Source organism: Chiloscyllium punctatum, chromosome 3, assembly GCF_047496795.1.
Source record: "Chiloscyllium punctatum isolate Juve2018m chromosome 3, sChiPun1.3, whole genome shotgun sequence".
Lineage (NCBI taxonomy): Eukaryota > Metazoa > Chordata > Chondrichthyes > Orectolobiformes > Hemiscylliidae > Chiloscyllium > Chiloscyllium punctatum.
In genome coordinates, this window is record NC_092741.1 from 75,304,267 (window position 1) to 75,321,641 (window position 17,375).

A 17,375-nucleotide genomic window follows, 5' to 3' on the forward strand; every position below is an offset into this window, starting at 1 on the left:
TTTACTCCACCAAGCAGTCACGAAAATCTTGGTATTGCTCCTCTCATGCCGATTCTTCCTCTCTGCTCCTTGCAGTTACCTCGGCAGAACGTTTAAGAGGAAATTGCCAAATCTCAGTGATGCTGTGTGTTGTGTCACCATCGTCTTAGGGGAAAGTGGGGACTGCAGCTGCTGCAGATCAGAGTCGAGAATGTGGTGCTGGAAAAGCACAGTAGGGAAATTAAAAAATCAACATTTTGGGCATAAGCCCTTCCTGAGGAAGTGCCTTTTCAGCACCACACTCAACTCACCACAGTCCTACCAGACCATAGGGGCTGCTCGGTCATTACAGAGAAGGAACTGGTGGTGATTTAACCAGAGGGTCACCGAATCTCAGGCAAGGGAAGAGGTTGAGAAGGAGTCCTTCATGGTAACCTCAAACTGGTGACTGGAATTGCACCCACACTGCTCTGTGAACCAACAATCCAGCTAATGGAGATAAACTAATTCCCTCTCAGGTGATGCATTTCTTTACAGATGGAAATGTGATGAATGTACATGAAGCAAACAGCACCTGGGTTAATTACCAAATCCTGGGTGATGGTGTTACATTTAAAAGTCAATGTAGTCGATATTTCTTTTGCATACAATAGCATTTATTTAGTAGTTCATGTTGAAGGATTTTAAGCAAAGTGCAGTATGTCAGCAACATATTAGTGCAGAGATTTTCAGTAGCTTTGTGCTGTAAACCTATTTGCTATAGCAATAAAGGTTTATGGAAGTAGTCTTTAAAGCAGATAAAGCGAGATCTTGCTCCCTTCATGCTTCTCTGTAAAAAAGGAAAAGATTGACAAATGTTTAAAGATTTAATATTGAATATTTAAAAAAATAAAATATTTCCAGAATCTGCATTTTTTACCTTTGCTCCAATACTTAAAATGTTTAAGTCGCCAAGTCTAACGTTAAATATTCTACCAAATTTGAGAGAATAATCACATTTGAACACTGAACATGCTAGATTTTTTTAAAAAGCCAGTTTACCCAATCTCCTTGTGCAGATTTGTGCTAAGATGTTTGAAGAGACATGAGCAAATGAAAACCGCTGTGGTATAAGAGTCTTAAGTATTCTCCTTGGCACTGAACACTACTGAATATTAACCATTCATTGAGGTAGGGCTTCTACAAATCACACCTCAGAATGCCTGTGGTAATTCATATCTGAGAAAATGTACTTGTTTTGGGAGAGAATATAATGCATCAATTATGAATTTTGTTTCAGTTGCATAGACATATTTGTAGATTAGCCATGCATGCTGTATAACCAATTTACTATTACAAAAGAGAAGCATGTAATTATGAAAGGATTGAGGCCAGTAGAAAGTAAAAACCTCAATCTTTAGCCAAGTCCCCTAGTGGGAGCAAGGCTTGTTGCATGCCTGGAAGGATCATTGTGATGCTTAATGAATTTGGCCAGTTGGATCTCATTGCCATAATGATGAAAGTAAATCGCTCAGCATGTGAACGACCAAAACCTGCACATCCAACGTACAGATGTAGGTACGTTTACAAAAAAAAGGGTTTGGAGTTAGTGAAGTGATCCTGATTGGACATCACAGTTTCAGCTTTAGGTAACCAGCAGAATGAATAAATGAAATTCATTCACTTCCCACAAAAGTCACTTACTAATGTGAACTCTATTCTCTTTTGTAAAGCCCTCAAAAGACCCTTTAAACATTATAGTAAGTTATTCAGCTCCTACTAGTAAAGAGTGAGGAATACTAATTGACAATGAGCACTACAGTGAAAAAGGCAGAAGGAAGCTTATAACCAGCAAAAAAATCCAAATGAAATAAAGTTTGTGCTTGTTTTGAGCAGACTAGCTTCCATTTGTTTCAAATGTCGTGGTTTAAGCATCAGTCAGGATGCTGTGCTCAAGTTCCATTTAAAATGGAGTTTGGAGGACTTTGGATAGCCAGCATGGAAAAGATTTATACAAAAACCATTGTGTTTGCTGGTTACCCCAAATTTGTAGAGCAGTTGGGAGATTAAAGTGGTCTCAAACAAAGAAATGACAATCATTAGCAGTGAGTTCCAAGTTATCTACAATTGTCGACTGAAATTGGAAAACATTCAGAGTTCAATTTCTGGGTCAGTAAATCTCACTGGGTATCCATGATGGCTTAGGCTAAGGCAATTAGGCTAAACAATTTAGTAGACGACAGTCTATTGTTCATTCAGCTTCCATACTGCTCCAATTAGTTCCTCCGTGAACTAAAGGAGAGACAGCGTTTCTTGCTAGCCAACAGCAATAAAATAATTTGCCTCTACCAGGTGACCCATATGAAGTTTATGACTGAGGAAACAAGATTGATCATTCTACTCTGTTCTTAGTGTGGCATAGCTGTCATACAAAATCCATCAAGTATGAAATGGTGTCATATTCTGTTACTGGCAAATCCAGAAGGCTGGATTTTAAGGGGTGGGGCAGGGGAGCCATCTGAAAGCGGACATGTTCCTTGAAAATCTGCTTTGTCGCCAAAACACTGAAACATCTAAACAAAAAGTGAACAGTGGGAATTCTCCTGCCAAACCAAACAAAAGTCACTTTCAATAACACCGACTGCAAGAAGCGACTCAGTGAAGGTAATGGGAAGATGAAGGCCTGAGGTTTTAGGGTAGGAAGAGATCCTTTATTGCGGGTGCGGGAGGGGGTGTTGGTTGGTGGGAAGCAGAGGGACAGGTTCTGTTGGGCAGCCAGTGAGTGTGCACACTGCAAGCCCTGAATTAGGTGGTCCCAACCCACACCTCTGTTCAGGTATGCCTGCCCATGCCACCCAGCTGTCAATGCTGGTCAGTATAAAGGCTCTTTGGTTTTTCAAGTAATTGGACAGGCAACTGGTTTTGGCACTCACCAAAATATTAACCACACTTCCATAAAATACATTTTTTTCTTAAATATACAAGATGAACGTGCCACTTCTAAGTAGCAGTGCTACTCACATGGTCTCTAGTTTATGGTCTGGCAGACCTTGTAATATTTTATTCTCATTGTAATGCTTTAACGCTTGCTGAGCCAGCATTTCGGCAAACTCCGGATCGTCCCAGTTCTGCTGTCCTGGAACCATGAAAGTCAATGGAGGCGAATCAAAGATCTGGACAGTAACTGTGGTGCTGGGATCTTTGGATGGACTCTCATTCGGGGACCTTGACATTATCTGGAAGAAGAGGGAGAATGAGACAAGTCAGTTCCACTGTGTTGGTGCAAACAGAAAGGGATAAGTTCAATTCAGGAACTTTTTCTGTCTTATTTCATCCATCCATTGATTTCTGCTTGTTACCATGTGTTGACTACTGGTGCAATATCAGACAGTGCATTTCCTCAACTTTAAAGGACGAGGGAATTAAAATGGCTGTACCAAAACAGTTACAGCCTTGGTGCCATTTTGCAGAGCGGATGAGGCACTTCTAAGATCCTACAGGTGGCATGTGCCAGCTTAAGTGCCATAACGTTGCCTCCTTTGAGGTCCAGTGCTCCAGGCAATTGGCCAAACATCCTCTCTGCATGGGTGCATGAGTAGTTATAACTGCCCTATGAAAGTGTCATGATTTGGAGATGTTGGTGTTGGACTGGGGTGTACAAAGTTAAAAATCACAACACCAGATTATAGTCCAACAGGTTTAATTGGAAGCACACTAGCTTTCGGAGCGATGCTCCTTCATCAGGCGATAGTGTGTTAGCCTGCTGCAGGATTCAAAGATGAGAGTGTCACCCACTATTACAGATTCCTGCTTGTTTTAAAAGTTGGAAAATTTCTAATTGGCTCCCAGCTTTGACAGCCCACTAACCAGCCAATCTCCAGGCCAATTAAAGAGGCATCAACTCCTCCATCCCCCCAATATCAACATTACAGCGAGTGACTGTTTCTCCGAAAGGCAGGTTTGAGCTGGGGGCCGAGAAACAGCTGTCACCAGTTTCCTACTTTCCAGCTACAGTTCAGCTCCAGGACAGTAACCAACACAGAGTTTTGGTCCAAACCTAATTAAAAGGTTCCAAAGACAGTGAATGAAAAAAGAAAGACAGAAAGAATGAGTAAAATAGACATAGCAAAAAAGCTGATGTGGTGATGTGGAGAGGACTGTTTCAGCTGGACTGGAGGAAGATTATTTCCCATGTACAAATGCAAGTTTCAACTACATTGTCATAATGGCAAACCAAAGCAACACACAGTTTTAGTCATGTTACTGCTACAGTTTTAACCATTATGTCAATTTTAAACCTAGATGACATACTCAGAGGATAATTATTTGCATTCACATGCATTTGCAAAAAATAAAAAGGAAAATGAAACAGTACAGGTGGTTCTGGAATAATGTGCATTTTGGCAGCAAAATAACGTCGTTGAAGAATTTAGGGAACGGCGTTTTGGACAACGCTTACGTCCACTGGCAACAGCGTGATTCCAGTGGGGGAATGGTTTGCACGGGTTGTTCTGCGTGTGCGCCGGTGCACACCGAAAGCTCCGCACCATTTTGCACATGTGCCGGTGTTCTTACCATTCTGAGCATACACTGGTGTCCATGCATATATAGCGATGGTGCTGGTTTCTGTGCCGTTCTGCACATGTGCCACAGTCTAAGCACAGTTCTGCGCATGTGTTATGACAGCACCAATTTCAGCTGCTGATAGTACATTTAAAAAAATTAAGAAAGCTGCTTTGTGTTAAATTTACTTTTTTTGATTAGTAAATATGATTTCAACCTTCACTCAGGCTGTGCTATACTTTGCATTAGTAATTTTTGGGTGATTTTTGAGCAATTGAGAATGATTTTTTTTTGCTGGTCTGTCCCCTAACCCCACTTTTCACATAGGCCCCATTGTTTTTATTAAGTGCTTTTGTATTAAATGAGGTTTCACTAGAATGCAACTACAGTGTAACAGGAAAGCTACCTGTATTTGGTTATTCCCACTGCACTATTTTAAATAGCATGCAAATAAATTCCCAACATGCAACCATGTTAACAAACAGGAGTTGTATTTCTGAAGAGGCTGGCAGTTGTAATGCTTTCTCAGTGCAGGCATAAAACTGACGTGCAAAGGGGATTGTGTTAAAATCAATGCCCTCCTACCCCAATCAATGAACATATACCCTAGCTGGTATGGTACAGAGAGCCTTGAATAAAGGAAAGTACTAAATAGCAAAGATGCTAAGTTAAGATGACATCTATCAGACCATTTGACTTCTGCATCACAGGCTTTAGGAAGCACAAACTTAGGGTTGACAGGTTGCATCACCTAAGCCATTGTTCCCTTAAAGTATATTGAAGCACTTAGGATGATCAATGGACTTGAAAGGGAGATAGACAGAAACTATTTCTTCTGCTGGGAGAGTACAGAACATACGGACATAACCTGCAAATTAGAGTCAAGATGTTCAGGGCCAAAGGAAACTTTCTTATTAAAATGGTACTAGAAATCTGATACATTTGGTCCAAATAAGTTATCAAAATTAAATTCTAATTCTGTTATATAACACTATTAAGTGATCGATGATGACTACAGTCTTAAAAACAAAAAAAAAAGCCAAGGACTATAACAGTAGAATGGAGGAATGGATAAATCAGAGTGTATTTGACAAAGTGAGTTCACTGTTTGGCAGCTGTTTGGGATGGTTTGCTAGGCTACTGTAAAAGTTTACAAGTGGATGTGCAGGCCATTGCAAGGAAACAGAGGAGAAGAATGTTTTGGCTCAGAATTTTCAATTACTTAATTAGCTTTTCTCATCTCTTTTAACATCCAATATGATTTAATAATTTCTAGTGAATGAGTGAGGAAAGTAAGAAGGTCTGACAGCAGGTAAATAAAAGGTGGGATGTTTGGGGCCAGAGTAATTGGTGGGGGTGGGGTTTGTTGGGGAAGAGGAGGTGGTGACTGTCAAGTCCAATTGGTCTATTGGGAATGAGAAGGTCAATGGTCAGTGTGGGATGTGGAGGAGCATTCAGTTTAATTATTCCCCAGAAATCACAGTAAGTTTGAATTTCTCTACTTTTTCCAAGGCAACGATTAAGCCAAATCAGTTGGAACCAGTCAGAATCAGTGTCTCAAATGCAAGAGATGGGGACCCTCTGAGGGGATTCCAGAGAAAGTAATTGCCAACTGGAAGTTTCAACTGCCTTATAATGGTGTTGAATGTCATGAGGTGGCGGGTAGACTTCCTCTTGTTGGAGATAATCACTTTTCACTTATGTGGCATGATTGCTAGTTGTGAGAGTGTGGTGCTGGAAAGGCACACGTCAGGCAGTATTCGAAGAGCAAGAGAATCGATGTTTCAGGCATAAGCCCTGATTCAAGGGCTTATGCCCAAAACGTCAATTCTACTGCTCCTCGGATGCTGCCTGAACTGCTGTGCTTTTCCAGCACCACACTCGCGACTCTGACCTCCAGCATCTGCAGTCTTCACTTTCTCCTGATTCTTAGTTGCCATTTATTAATCAAACTGGATGTTGTTCAGCTTCTGCTGCATGTAAATAACTTCAATGTAAGCTGCATGTCAATGACTTCAAACTGTCTCATTGAGGGAATTATTAACAAAGCAAAGCAAGAAGTCTGGGCTCTGGGCTGTATCACATATGGCTCTTCAGTCCACATTTTGTTCCTGTATTTGGGTATCAGTAAAACTATCATTTTGTTTAAAACATGTTGCTGTTTTGTTATACAATCAGTTTTTCCGAGTGTTGAAAACTGAGCGGCCTCCAAGATTTGCAGGTGTTCTTTAAACTCACAGCCTTAACATGAAAAGATCCATCAGGGCTCCGTGTATAATTTGCCAGCTTAGACACCCATCCAAACTGTTTGTTCAGTTTCTCTAACTCCTTGGTGCCATTTTCCATCTTCTGCTGAAATTCTTTCATTAGATTATCATATTTCTTTGTAAAATGTTCTGCCATGGAGAGAGCCTCTTCAAATGCCTTTCGCAAGGGTTTATGATCCACATCAAAACACTCTGAAACACAAAAAGAAAAACAGATGAGTCATTGAAAAAATTCCAGTCATTAAATTAACGTCATGCTGCTTATTATTAATAGATGGGTTACTGTTCACAATTCTACTTTAATATCCAATTTGCAAACTGGCAGTGTGTTAGCAGGTGAAGAAACTTTATGAGCATATGGCCAAAAATATAATGAGCAACTTTAAAGCTTATTCCATGGTGTGAGTCATCTTTCAAACAAATTTTAAATAATTTCATGGTTTCTAATTACAGGGGCTTTGAAATACGATGGTTAGAACTACCCTTAACTAAATAAAACATTTTTAACAAGTGTAAGTGAATGAGAATCATAATTTGTAGGAAAATTTTCTATTTGTTTATGTTGTTTCTCGGGGTTTGAATCAATTCATTTTTATCCATTTTTTAAAACTTCCTTTTCTTCTTAACTGTCAGCATGACCCCATATTCTTTTTTTCCCACATCATGCCCAGCCAGTAGCACTTTAAAATATCTCCAAACTATTCAATTCAACTGCCTAAAAAATGTTAAATCATTTTAGCTTTCATTTTTCATTTGTGTTCCAACATATTACTTTAGTTTATTCACATACATGAGTAGTAATATCTTTGAATGGGAATGAATTGTTCATAATGGATTTATCAATTTAAAACATTTTGGTGCAGCACTTTTCATGTTGAAGGTATTAAATTTGTGTATTGGCAAATATAACAGAATTTGCACACAGTAAGATTCCACCAATAGCAAAAAAATTAACCTAGATTTGTTGATGGATAAATGCCAGCTAAGCCATTGATTGAAGGAGGACAGGGGGATCTCAAAGCATATTTTAATGTGAATTCGAGATAAAAATTTTAGTGACTTAATCAAAAGCTGAAAACTCAACAATACAGCAGTACACTATAGTAACTCATAAGGGACAGAAAATTCTGGGCAGTGCCTTAAATGGATCTATGATAAATTGAACAATGCATGCAAGGCCCAACTAATGGCACAGGGGCTTGATCATGTCCATTTACACAAATTTAAATTCCCTGAATTTCACACTTCAAATTTAAAACAAAAAGTTCTTTCACAGAATGTGGCAGTTGGCTAGGACAGCATGTTTGCTCATTCCATTCCACTGTACAGTACATAGACTGTCACATTTAACATCAGAATTAAAGTTGAATTATCACAAAACATGTTCAAAATTACATTGAAACAATATCTAGCTGAATGTAGGAAAACTAGCAATGCAGCATTAATTCATTCAGTCTGGCTTGCAGCTAGTATTTTAGAAATAAATTTCTCCTCAGAGCAGGGTTTAGCTACTCATTGTGAAGAATGGTCTCCTGGGAGGAGATAGAAAAAAGGTCCAAGATGTGATGTGTAATTATCACCCCACATCATGGTTTCTGATTCAGACACTTGAAAAAAATAACTAAACTATATTTCAAAGTTATGATTCAGTTTATTAGAGATCTTAAATTCTCACATCATTTTCTTTCCTCCCCCAACTTAAAATGGATGGACCTGCCTAATTGTTTGGAATTCAAATCACACCCATTACACAGACAGAAACAGACAAGGAGGAACTACCAATAATTTAGCAGTTATATAATTTTGGATTAAGCAATTATCTTTTCCTTCAGCTCCACCTAATTCTTAATGTGTGAGGCACCACCCTGCCAATTTCTTTGTCTTTCTCAAGTAGAATTTAATTAAAAATAATACAGAAGGCAGCCAAATGAGAAAGGAAAAAGATGCATTATATGGCTACAGATAATGATAAACAGTTTGTTTTAATGATTTTGACAGTGATGATGGATAAATAATAGCCAGTAAACAAAGAAAGTTTCCTTGGTTGTCTTCAAAAGAATGCCATGGGATCTTCTCCATCCACAAAAGCAACGCATAACTTGCTCCATAATACATCAAAGTCACAGCCTGGTTAACACCCCCTAAATCAGAGGTCGAGACACTTCAGCCAAAGGTATGTCACTAAGCAAGAGCTAATATTAACATTGCATGTTTTTAAAATGCCTGAAAACTTCTTAAAGATAACAAAACAAATAAATGGCCTCAACCACAAATATAAAGCATATATATTGGAATTTTGTTAGCTTCATTTTCTTTTATGATTTAATTGCTTGAATACTTTAAAATTACCTAGGGACATAAGTTCTTTGCATTTTTCACACTTATCTGAAAGTTTCATGCACCCAGAAGAGTTGCGACGTATTTCACGGCAGATGTACGGATCCCCTCCTTCTGTTGAATTTGTCATATTTGATTCTTATGAAAAGAAGTGCAAAATAAGAGAAAGAAAGTTGAATGGGTATAACAATAAATTATCTGAGTTAACAGAATGCATAGAGTTACAGAGCACAGAAACAGACACTTCAGTCCACTCAGTCCATGCTGACAATAATCCCAAACTAAACCAGTACCACATGCCTGCATCCAGACCATAAATCTCCAAACATTTCTTATTCATGTACTTATCCAAATGTATTTTAAACATTATAACTGTACCTGCTTCCACCACTTCCTATGGCAGCTCATTCCACACACGAACCACAGTGCAAAAACACTTGCTCCTCATGCTTTTCTTAAAAATCTCTCCCCTCTCATCTTCAACATATGGCCCCTAGACTTGAAACTGCCCACGATAGGGAAAATACACCTGCCATTCACCCTATGTAAACCCCTCTGATTTTAGAAACCAAGGTCACGCTTCAACCTCCTACACTCCAGCAAAAAGACCCACCCTATCCAACCTCTTTCTATTACTCAAACCTTTCTATTACTCAAACCTTCCCTTCCCGGCAACATCTTGGTAAATTGCTTCTGAACCCTCTCTAGCTTAATAATATCCTTTCTATAACAGGGTGACCATAGAAACAGTCAGTCATTTAGTCAACAGACCCAACAGGAATCTGAAGACGTCAGTGAATTAGAAATATTAACTGATTCACTCTTGACAGATACTTTCAGATGTTTGGAGTTTCTCCAGCATTTTCTGTTTTTATTTAACCAAGTTCAGGCTGCCTTTTATGTTTCATAAAACTGTTTCTTACTCCTTTTTAAATAGCTTTCCCCTGATTTTGTTATAATTACTCTTTGTGGTCATTTATTCCCAATTCAAAATCAACCTGAGCAAAAAGCTTCTCCTGACTTCCACTTTGGATTTCAGTGACCATCTTGTATATATGGTGCCTAGTTATGGTCCTGCTGCCAAGTGAAAACACCTTCTCTATCTCCACCCAATCAAACCTTATATATAAACCTGAAAGGACTCTAACCAAGTCACTCTTCAAATTTTTCCCTTTCTCGAGGAACGAGCTTGTACAATCTGTCCTGATAGTTCCAACTTTTCAGATTTAGTTTAATTTTAGCAAATCTTTTCTTGTCAAACGGTTCCATTATCATTGTTACAACACAGAGCCCAGGTTGTTCACAGGATTCGCAAATGTGGACTAATGAAAAATTCTGAAAAGAAGATTTAACTTGTCTTTTTTAGTTCTTATCCCTTCAAATAAATGGACATTTTGTATGTTTTATATTTTTAAAAAGCCTTATTAACATGAATTGCTGCTTTTAGTGACATATAGGCATCTACACCCACAGATCATTTCTCCTCCTGTCTTAGATGCTTACTTTACAAGGATTATGTCCCCTCTGTGTTCTTCTACCCAAAATGAGCCATTTCATATTTATCTGCCTTCTAACATTTTGTTGTCAATTACATGCTGTTCTGCAATGCTTCCCGAAGGAAGTTGCAGTTCTTGACTGTACAAACTAAACACCAGCTTGCAGTCAGCTATGCACTTTGGACTTGTATTTCCAGTTCCAGAATTAAAATAATTTATGTAAAATGTCAAACAAGTGTTCCTACCACTGATCCTTTTGTGAAACTACCTTTAAACTCTTAAAATGTCTGTTTTCTCTAACATAGTTTATTATCCACACTGCTGCTTGTTCACTGACTTCATAACAGTCAGGAGGCTACAATGGCATCAAGGAACCCTAGCAACATTGACTTAATGGGGAAAAATTCTCAGCCGGTCAAAGCACAAAGCTGATCAAAGGATTTTTGGAAATCAGAGTTTGACCACTGCAATATTCTTAAATATCTGCTTTGTTATTTTCTCAAAACAATTCGATAACATTGGCCTTTCCCTATGGAGATCTGCATTGACTGCTCTCCATTTTGATGAAGGTTTATAACAACTTTCTTATCTGGTGGAGAAGGTTTAAGCTGCGATTCTTTGCACAATGACTCATTTTGCTTTAATCCTTTATTCAGTGAAACCATTGGCCAGAACTTAATGGTTGTGGCAGTGATTCCATCCGACAGCTAGGAAGCCAGGGGCAACCCTATTGTGGCCATTATTAGGAAGCCCATCAGAATTAAATCCCATATCCTGCAGGAGGCATTTGCCACAGGAATGTCTCCTGCCAGGCAAATGTCTCAGGGTGTTATAGGCCCTGAAAAAGCTAATGAAGACTTGTGCTCCAGAACTTGCCACACCCTTAGCCAAGCTGTTCCAGTACAGTTACAACACTGACATCTACCCAGTAAAGTGGAAAAACACCCAGTTGTGTCCTGTTTACAAAAGGCAAGCCAAATATCCTATTCACAAGGAGTACAACCTACCTAATCTGACTGACTAGTGCCCCAATTCCTCTCAAACATCAAAGTAATGGATGGAATCAATGATAGTGCTATCAAAGTGGCACTTCCACATCAGTAACTTGCTCACTGCTACATAGTTTGAGTTCTGTCATGAACATACAGCTCCGGATTTTATTACAGCCTTGGATCAAACATGGTGAAAAAGATACAAACTCCAGAGGAGAGGAGGGAGTGGCTTCTCTTAACATCAAGGCAGATTTGACGGAGTGTGACATCAAGGAACCCTAGCAACATTGATTTAATGGGGAAATATTCTCAGCTGGTCAAAGCGCAAAGGAAAATGGCTGTGATTGATAGAGGTCAATCATCTCAGTCCTGGGACATCACTGCGTGAGTTCCTATTGGTTGAGTCTTAGGCTCAAAACATTCAATTGCTTTTGAGCAATAACCTCCCTCCATCACAAGGTTAGAAATGATAATGTTTGCTAATAATTCAACAATGTTCAGCACCATTCATAACTTGTCACACATTGAAGTGTTCCTATGCAGTAAGTTCAGCCTTGGGATAATAAGTGGTAAGTAACATTCACACTACCCAAGTTTAAGACAAGTACCATCTGCACCAATGGTGAATGTAACCACCTCCCCTATAGCGTCAGCCGTCTTACCATTGCTAAATGTCACACCAACGACATCCTGGAAGTGACTACTGACCAGCAACTGAGCTGGAGAAGCCACATAAATACAGAGGTTACAAAAGCAAGTCAGGTACTGGGAATTCTGTAGAGTGTATTTTAGACCTGACCCAAAGATGCCTGCTTGATTCTTCCTGGGAATGTTTGGTCAGCACCAACATTACTGCAGGAAGCTGACACTACATGTTTACATGAGCAGGACCTGCAATTACATCTCTCTGCCTGTAGTCTCAATGACTGCAGCGGTTCTTAAGGGAGGCTGTATGTGGATGATGGCGGTATAACAATAGTGTAACACATGATCTAAATACCCTGGGGAGATGCATTCAAATGCCACCTTAGCAAGTGGTGCATTTTAGGTCAAGTGAGCACAAAAGCTTGATTCTATCCCCTGCCAAAATGACACTCTCCAAACATTAAATATTCTGTTTAAAATGTTTTTGATACTCACCTGATTTTTTCAATTTTTAGTATTTTTACATGGCTTCTCACACTCCGTGTTTAAGATGGAACGAGGCCTATGCATCCTGCCAAAGTACATTAGCTCTTATTTCCCAACACTGTTTTTCATCTGCTAGCTTTTGCCCACCAACTTAAGCCATCTACACCTCTTTAGACTTTGTCATCTTCAGCACTGGTCTTTGCATCTATATTTCTTACCTATATTGTGAAAAATTCCTTTATTCAATTCAGCATCGTGCATAATTTTGTGGAATCTCTCAAACATCCGCTGAGTCATCTCAAAGAAAGAAGAAAGCATCCCATGGCTATCGAACATGGAATGCCTAAAGGGGGAAAAAGATGAATCTGGGAATAATGAAAAATGCCTTGGGAAAATTCCAAAATGGCCGAAGGGGCGGTCAATCAGTCTGTCTGTTCCATCAAAGGCCCTCATGCTTTCTCTGAACATTTCATCGATGTCTTCGTACTGTCTTTCAACGTGTTCGAACTGTTGACCCTGCTCTGCATTCTTTTCAACCAGGGAGTCAAATTTTTCCCCATTGACCCATACAGAAGTCAGTGGTGTGTCATTAAAGAACCTTTCTACCTGTTAAAGAAGATAAGTAATGAGATTCCAAAGTTGAATGGTGAGACTATCCTATGCTTAAAAAAAAAAATCGCTGTCTCATTTCAAATTAGCAGGAATGATTAATTAAAAGTATCTGGAGTTCTATTCAATTACCTCAGCACTGCTGTTTTAACAAACCCACAGAAGATTTAAGAAAAAAATTAATAGCTCATAAAACGTGCAAGCAAGTATTGCAATTTATCGAGGTGTAATAATTTATTTCTTACTAAAGATAAATTCTGAGTGTTCACACTTTTTTATTATGGATATTACGATGCAATAAATCTTAAATAGAGACAGACTGATGGGTTAGTGGTTGGTTGCCACTGAATCTTATAGACAAGGCTTGTCTAACAGGTATCCTGTGGACCAGAAAACACCACACAACCCATTTCAAGCACCTAAATTCTCAAAAATTGTTCCTCCAAGCAGAGGTCACTTCTCTTTCTGCTTTTACTGCTGACTACTGATAGACAACAGAGTTTAAATTGATTATAATGGATAATTCACTGTATTGAATCAACTCACTGTTGCAGTTTGCCACGGCAGAATTTGACTTCAACATCTAGGCTATTAGTTATCATCATGAGATTTGTGACGCCCAACAATCCACTAACACTTTGGGATGACTTTGCATTTATACAAAAAACATTAGACCTCAGCAATTCTGAGTGAGTTAGACAAGATTTGGTAAGAAAATAGACAGGGAAAAATGCAGTTTTGAAATGGGATGTCAGCAAAACTGACTATTATTGTTCAGGTTTGTTCTCTTCAAGAGCGGAGAAGCTCCTTATTTTAAAAAAATAAGATTAGTGTTTCTGACATTAACTATAGGAGCTGAACCTTTCAGACATCTCTATAATTAGATCATCAGAGCTAATTTTTGGAATATCAATGGAATGATTATGAACCTGAACAGTTTCTCTCTCCATAGGTGCTGCCAGATCTGTTGAGTTTCTCCAGCATTTTTATGCCTGTTTTGTTCTAATTGAAAAATATCAAATTTTTTTGTTACTATTTCGATGTCTGATTCAACCTGAATTTATGTTTCTTCTATTTTCAGTTTACGCACTTAGGTTCAGGATTCTTCTTTTATCAGGAGATACTAAACGTGAGACACTAATCTGAGTCACATTTAGCATTCACTTGGATCTTTACAGCAGACAGTTATTTCATGGTTTCAACCACCTTCAGTATATTTAAATTAAACTAGGGTGTTTGGCTGCTGATCCTCATCCACAACAAAATGTCCTTTGACCAAAAGAAATTTGTTAGAATTACAATATAAACAGGCCTCCAGTATGCTTCAACTTCTTGCTGTTTCTATCAATGCTCAGCCTGTCCATGCTGAGATTGCCATTGGCCCTGGATGGGAAATTCTAATAAATTCTGAAAAATTCTAATTCCAGTTTCTTGAGCGAATGCCTCACACTGCTTCTGCTTGATTCTGCCAAGGGCTGGAACATTCACCCAACACTGTGTGCAATCAAGCTCTACAGGCTCTGCTATTATCAAATGTTGTTATTCTTAAACCAATTTTATTCAGCTGCATTTTTTGTTACTTTATAATCACCTCATTATATCCTACAAAATTGTATGCAGAGATAAACCGACCAATCTGCTTAGCCAGTTTGTTTACTCTCCATGTGAAGATTCCACATTTAAAACCATCATTGTAACTGTTTATTCCCATCTCCCTCATATTCTTGTCTCAAGTGCCTCTAAACTACTCTTTTCAAGCACTTCCCATCACTTCCAATGATGGGGAGCTCCCCATTCTCGTCACGTTTTGGTATAGTATATTCTGAATTGGCGCCTCTCATAATTAGTTGCTTCTGGTGATCTTGTCTGTCCATCCAAACTTTCCACCGGTCAGCTTCCTTTCCTGGAGTCAAAAGAGACTCAGCTTCTCAATCCATCCCGATACTATTATTGGTATGTGTCACTGCCCCAAATAGATTTTCCATGAAGTGGAAAAAGTCAAATCAAAATCAATAAAGGGATTCACATTTCCTCTTCAAGCAATTGTTTGAAGGAAGCCAACTGGACCATCATACTAAACAGCACACATTTTAAACCACCATGTTCCGAAACATTTACTACATCACCAATAAATATTTTATAAAGTTGTAAAAATCTTACAAGTGTCTTACAACATTACAGTACTTACATCTTTCTCAACCATAGCAAAGCCCCTTCTGCAAACTCTCGAGTAAAACTGAGTGCACGTTTGCTTCAAGCATGGCTTACAGTCTTCCCATAGAGCTTCCTTTGATTGACATTGCTCAGCATTAGTCAACTTTTTCTGAGCATCTTTAGCAGCTACCAGAGCTTCCTGGTTAACATTAGAAAACCAACAGCCATTTAGCAATTTTGATACTGTAGCATTTGTGTAAATAATAAGCTCAAATACAACCATTTTCTACTGCCTAAGCATTTTCAGCTTTTTGTATCAAGTTAACACATTTGCCCTAAAGAGGGATGGCGTCGTTGGCAATTTTGTGCATGTGATGTCAAAGTAATGATTAAAGACTTTTGGTTAACTCCACAAAAAACTGAACATAGATTAAATACCTCTTTACTAAACAGACAATGTACATTAACCTCAGTTCAAGACAAGCATCATTGTTACCTAATGAACCACTTTTTCAATTAAAACCTCATTGGAACTTTCTGCTCATTTATAGGTTGCATTATACAGTCCTTTTTTTGGAATGAAGTCAACTGAAATCACATGTACCAATATCAATTAAAACCATTATAAAAGATGACAACCCCCTTCACTGTTTTGCTCACACAGCATTGCCCTTTCATGTGAAGGGCAGTGCTTGTCACTGGCCACTCGGGTGTTTTTCATATCTTCCTGGTGGTGGAAATTGAATAAAGATTCGTGCACTTTGTGTCCTTCACTGTGTTTTACATCTGCACACACACACACCATGGGTGCTGGGGAAAAAATAAGCACTACCGCACTTAGGCGGTAGTGTGGGGGTTAAATTTAAAAGAAAAAAAAATAAAAGATGACAACCCCCTTCACTGTTTTGATCACACAGCATTGCCCTTTCATGTGAAGGGCAGTGCTTGTCACTGGCCACTCGGGTGTTTTCCTATCTTCCTGGTGGTGGAAATTGAATAAAGATTCATGCACTTTGTGTCTTTCACTGTGTCTCACACCTGCACACACACACCATGGGTGCTGGGGAAAAATAAGCACTACCGCAGTCAGGTGGTAGTGTGGGGGGGGTTAATAAAAAAAAGAAGAAAAAAAAAGAAAAAAAATGACAGGGGATGTCTCTTTCCATCAGACTGGGCATTCAAACCAGAAAAACAAAATTACTACTTCACACAGCTTGTCTTGACTCCTTGAAAGAACTTTACAATTAGTCTCACTCCCTTACTCTTAGCTTATACTAACGCAATTGAAGACAGAAGTCAGGCCTTAGATGCTCAGTGATGGAAATCTGGGCAGGAATGAATTAGTGGCTCCAAATTTACACTGGGGTCAAGAGAAGGAAAAAATTGCAATTTTTCCCCAAAATGGTTCTAATATCAGAAAGAGTCAAGGGAATGAACTCTCCCCACATTAGGAACTTCCTGGATTCATGTTTCCTATAATCTAAAGAGCCAAATGACAAAAAAAGTCACAAAGTTTAATTCAGAGGTGCTGAGCATTCCAGACCAGGGTCATTGTGTGGAGGGTAACAAAACATCTGCCTCTTTTAAAGCAAGGTGATCAGCAGGATCCCCGAATGGCTCGGTTATTTGGACTTGCCATTTCTCCCTTGCATTTGACAGCTATGACACACCAATGCTGATACAGGTCCCTGAGAAGATAAGGAACTACTTGATTGTTGCAGGATCTTCCCAAGGAGTAAACCTTGACCGATGGACTTGGGAACTGGACCAGCAGCTTTTGGTGACCTGGGTAATTAGTGTCGGGGACTGGGATAAGCTCAATATACCCATCCCTTTTCACCTATCAACACTTAATGTGCTGGCTGAGA

At 38.9% G+C, this 17,375-nt stretch overlaps 1 protein-coding gene across 2 annotated transcripts in view; it reads right to left on the reverse strand.

Annotated features, from left to right (window-relative positions):
* Positions 1–613: 613 nt before the first annotated feature.
* clu (clusterin) overlaps positions 614–17,375 on the reverse strand; it is a 37,348-nt gene continuing 20,586 nt past the window's right edge. For both annotated transcript variants that reach the window (XM_072555224.1, XM_072555234.1), the window contains exons 4-9: positions 15,542–15,706; positions 12,963–13,350; positions 9,138–9,263; positions 6,760–6,980; positions 2,980–3,194; positions 614–808 (exon numbers count right to left, since the gene is read on the reverse strand). In XM_072555224.1, coding sequence (XP_072411325.1) covers positions 799–808; positions 2,980–3,194; positions 6,760–6,980; positions 9,138–9,263; positions 12,963–13,350; positions 15,542–15,706 — 1,125 coding nt within the window. In that variant the 3' untranslated portion in view covers positions 614–798. The remainder of the gene's footprint in view (positions 809–2,979; positions 3,195–6,759; positions 6,981–9,137; positions 9,264–12,962; positions 13,351–15,541; positions 15,707–17,375) is intronic.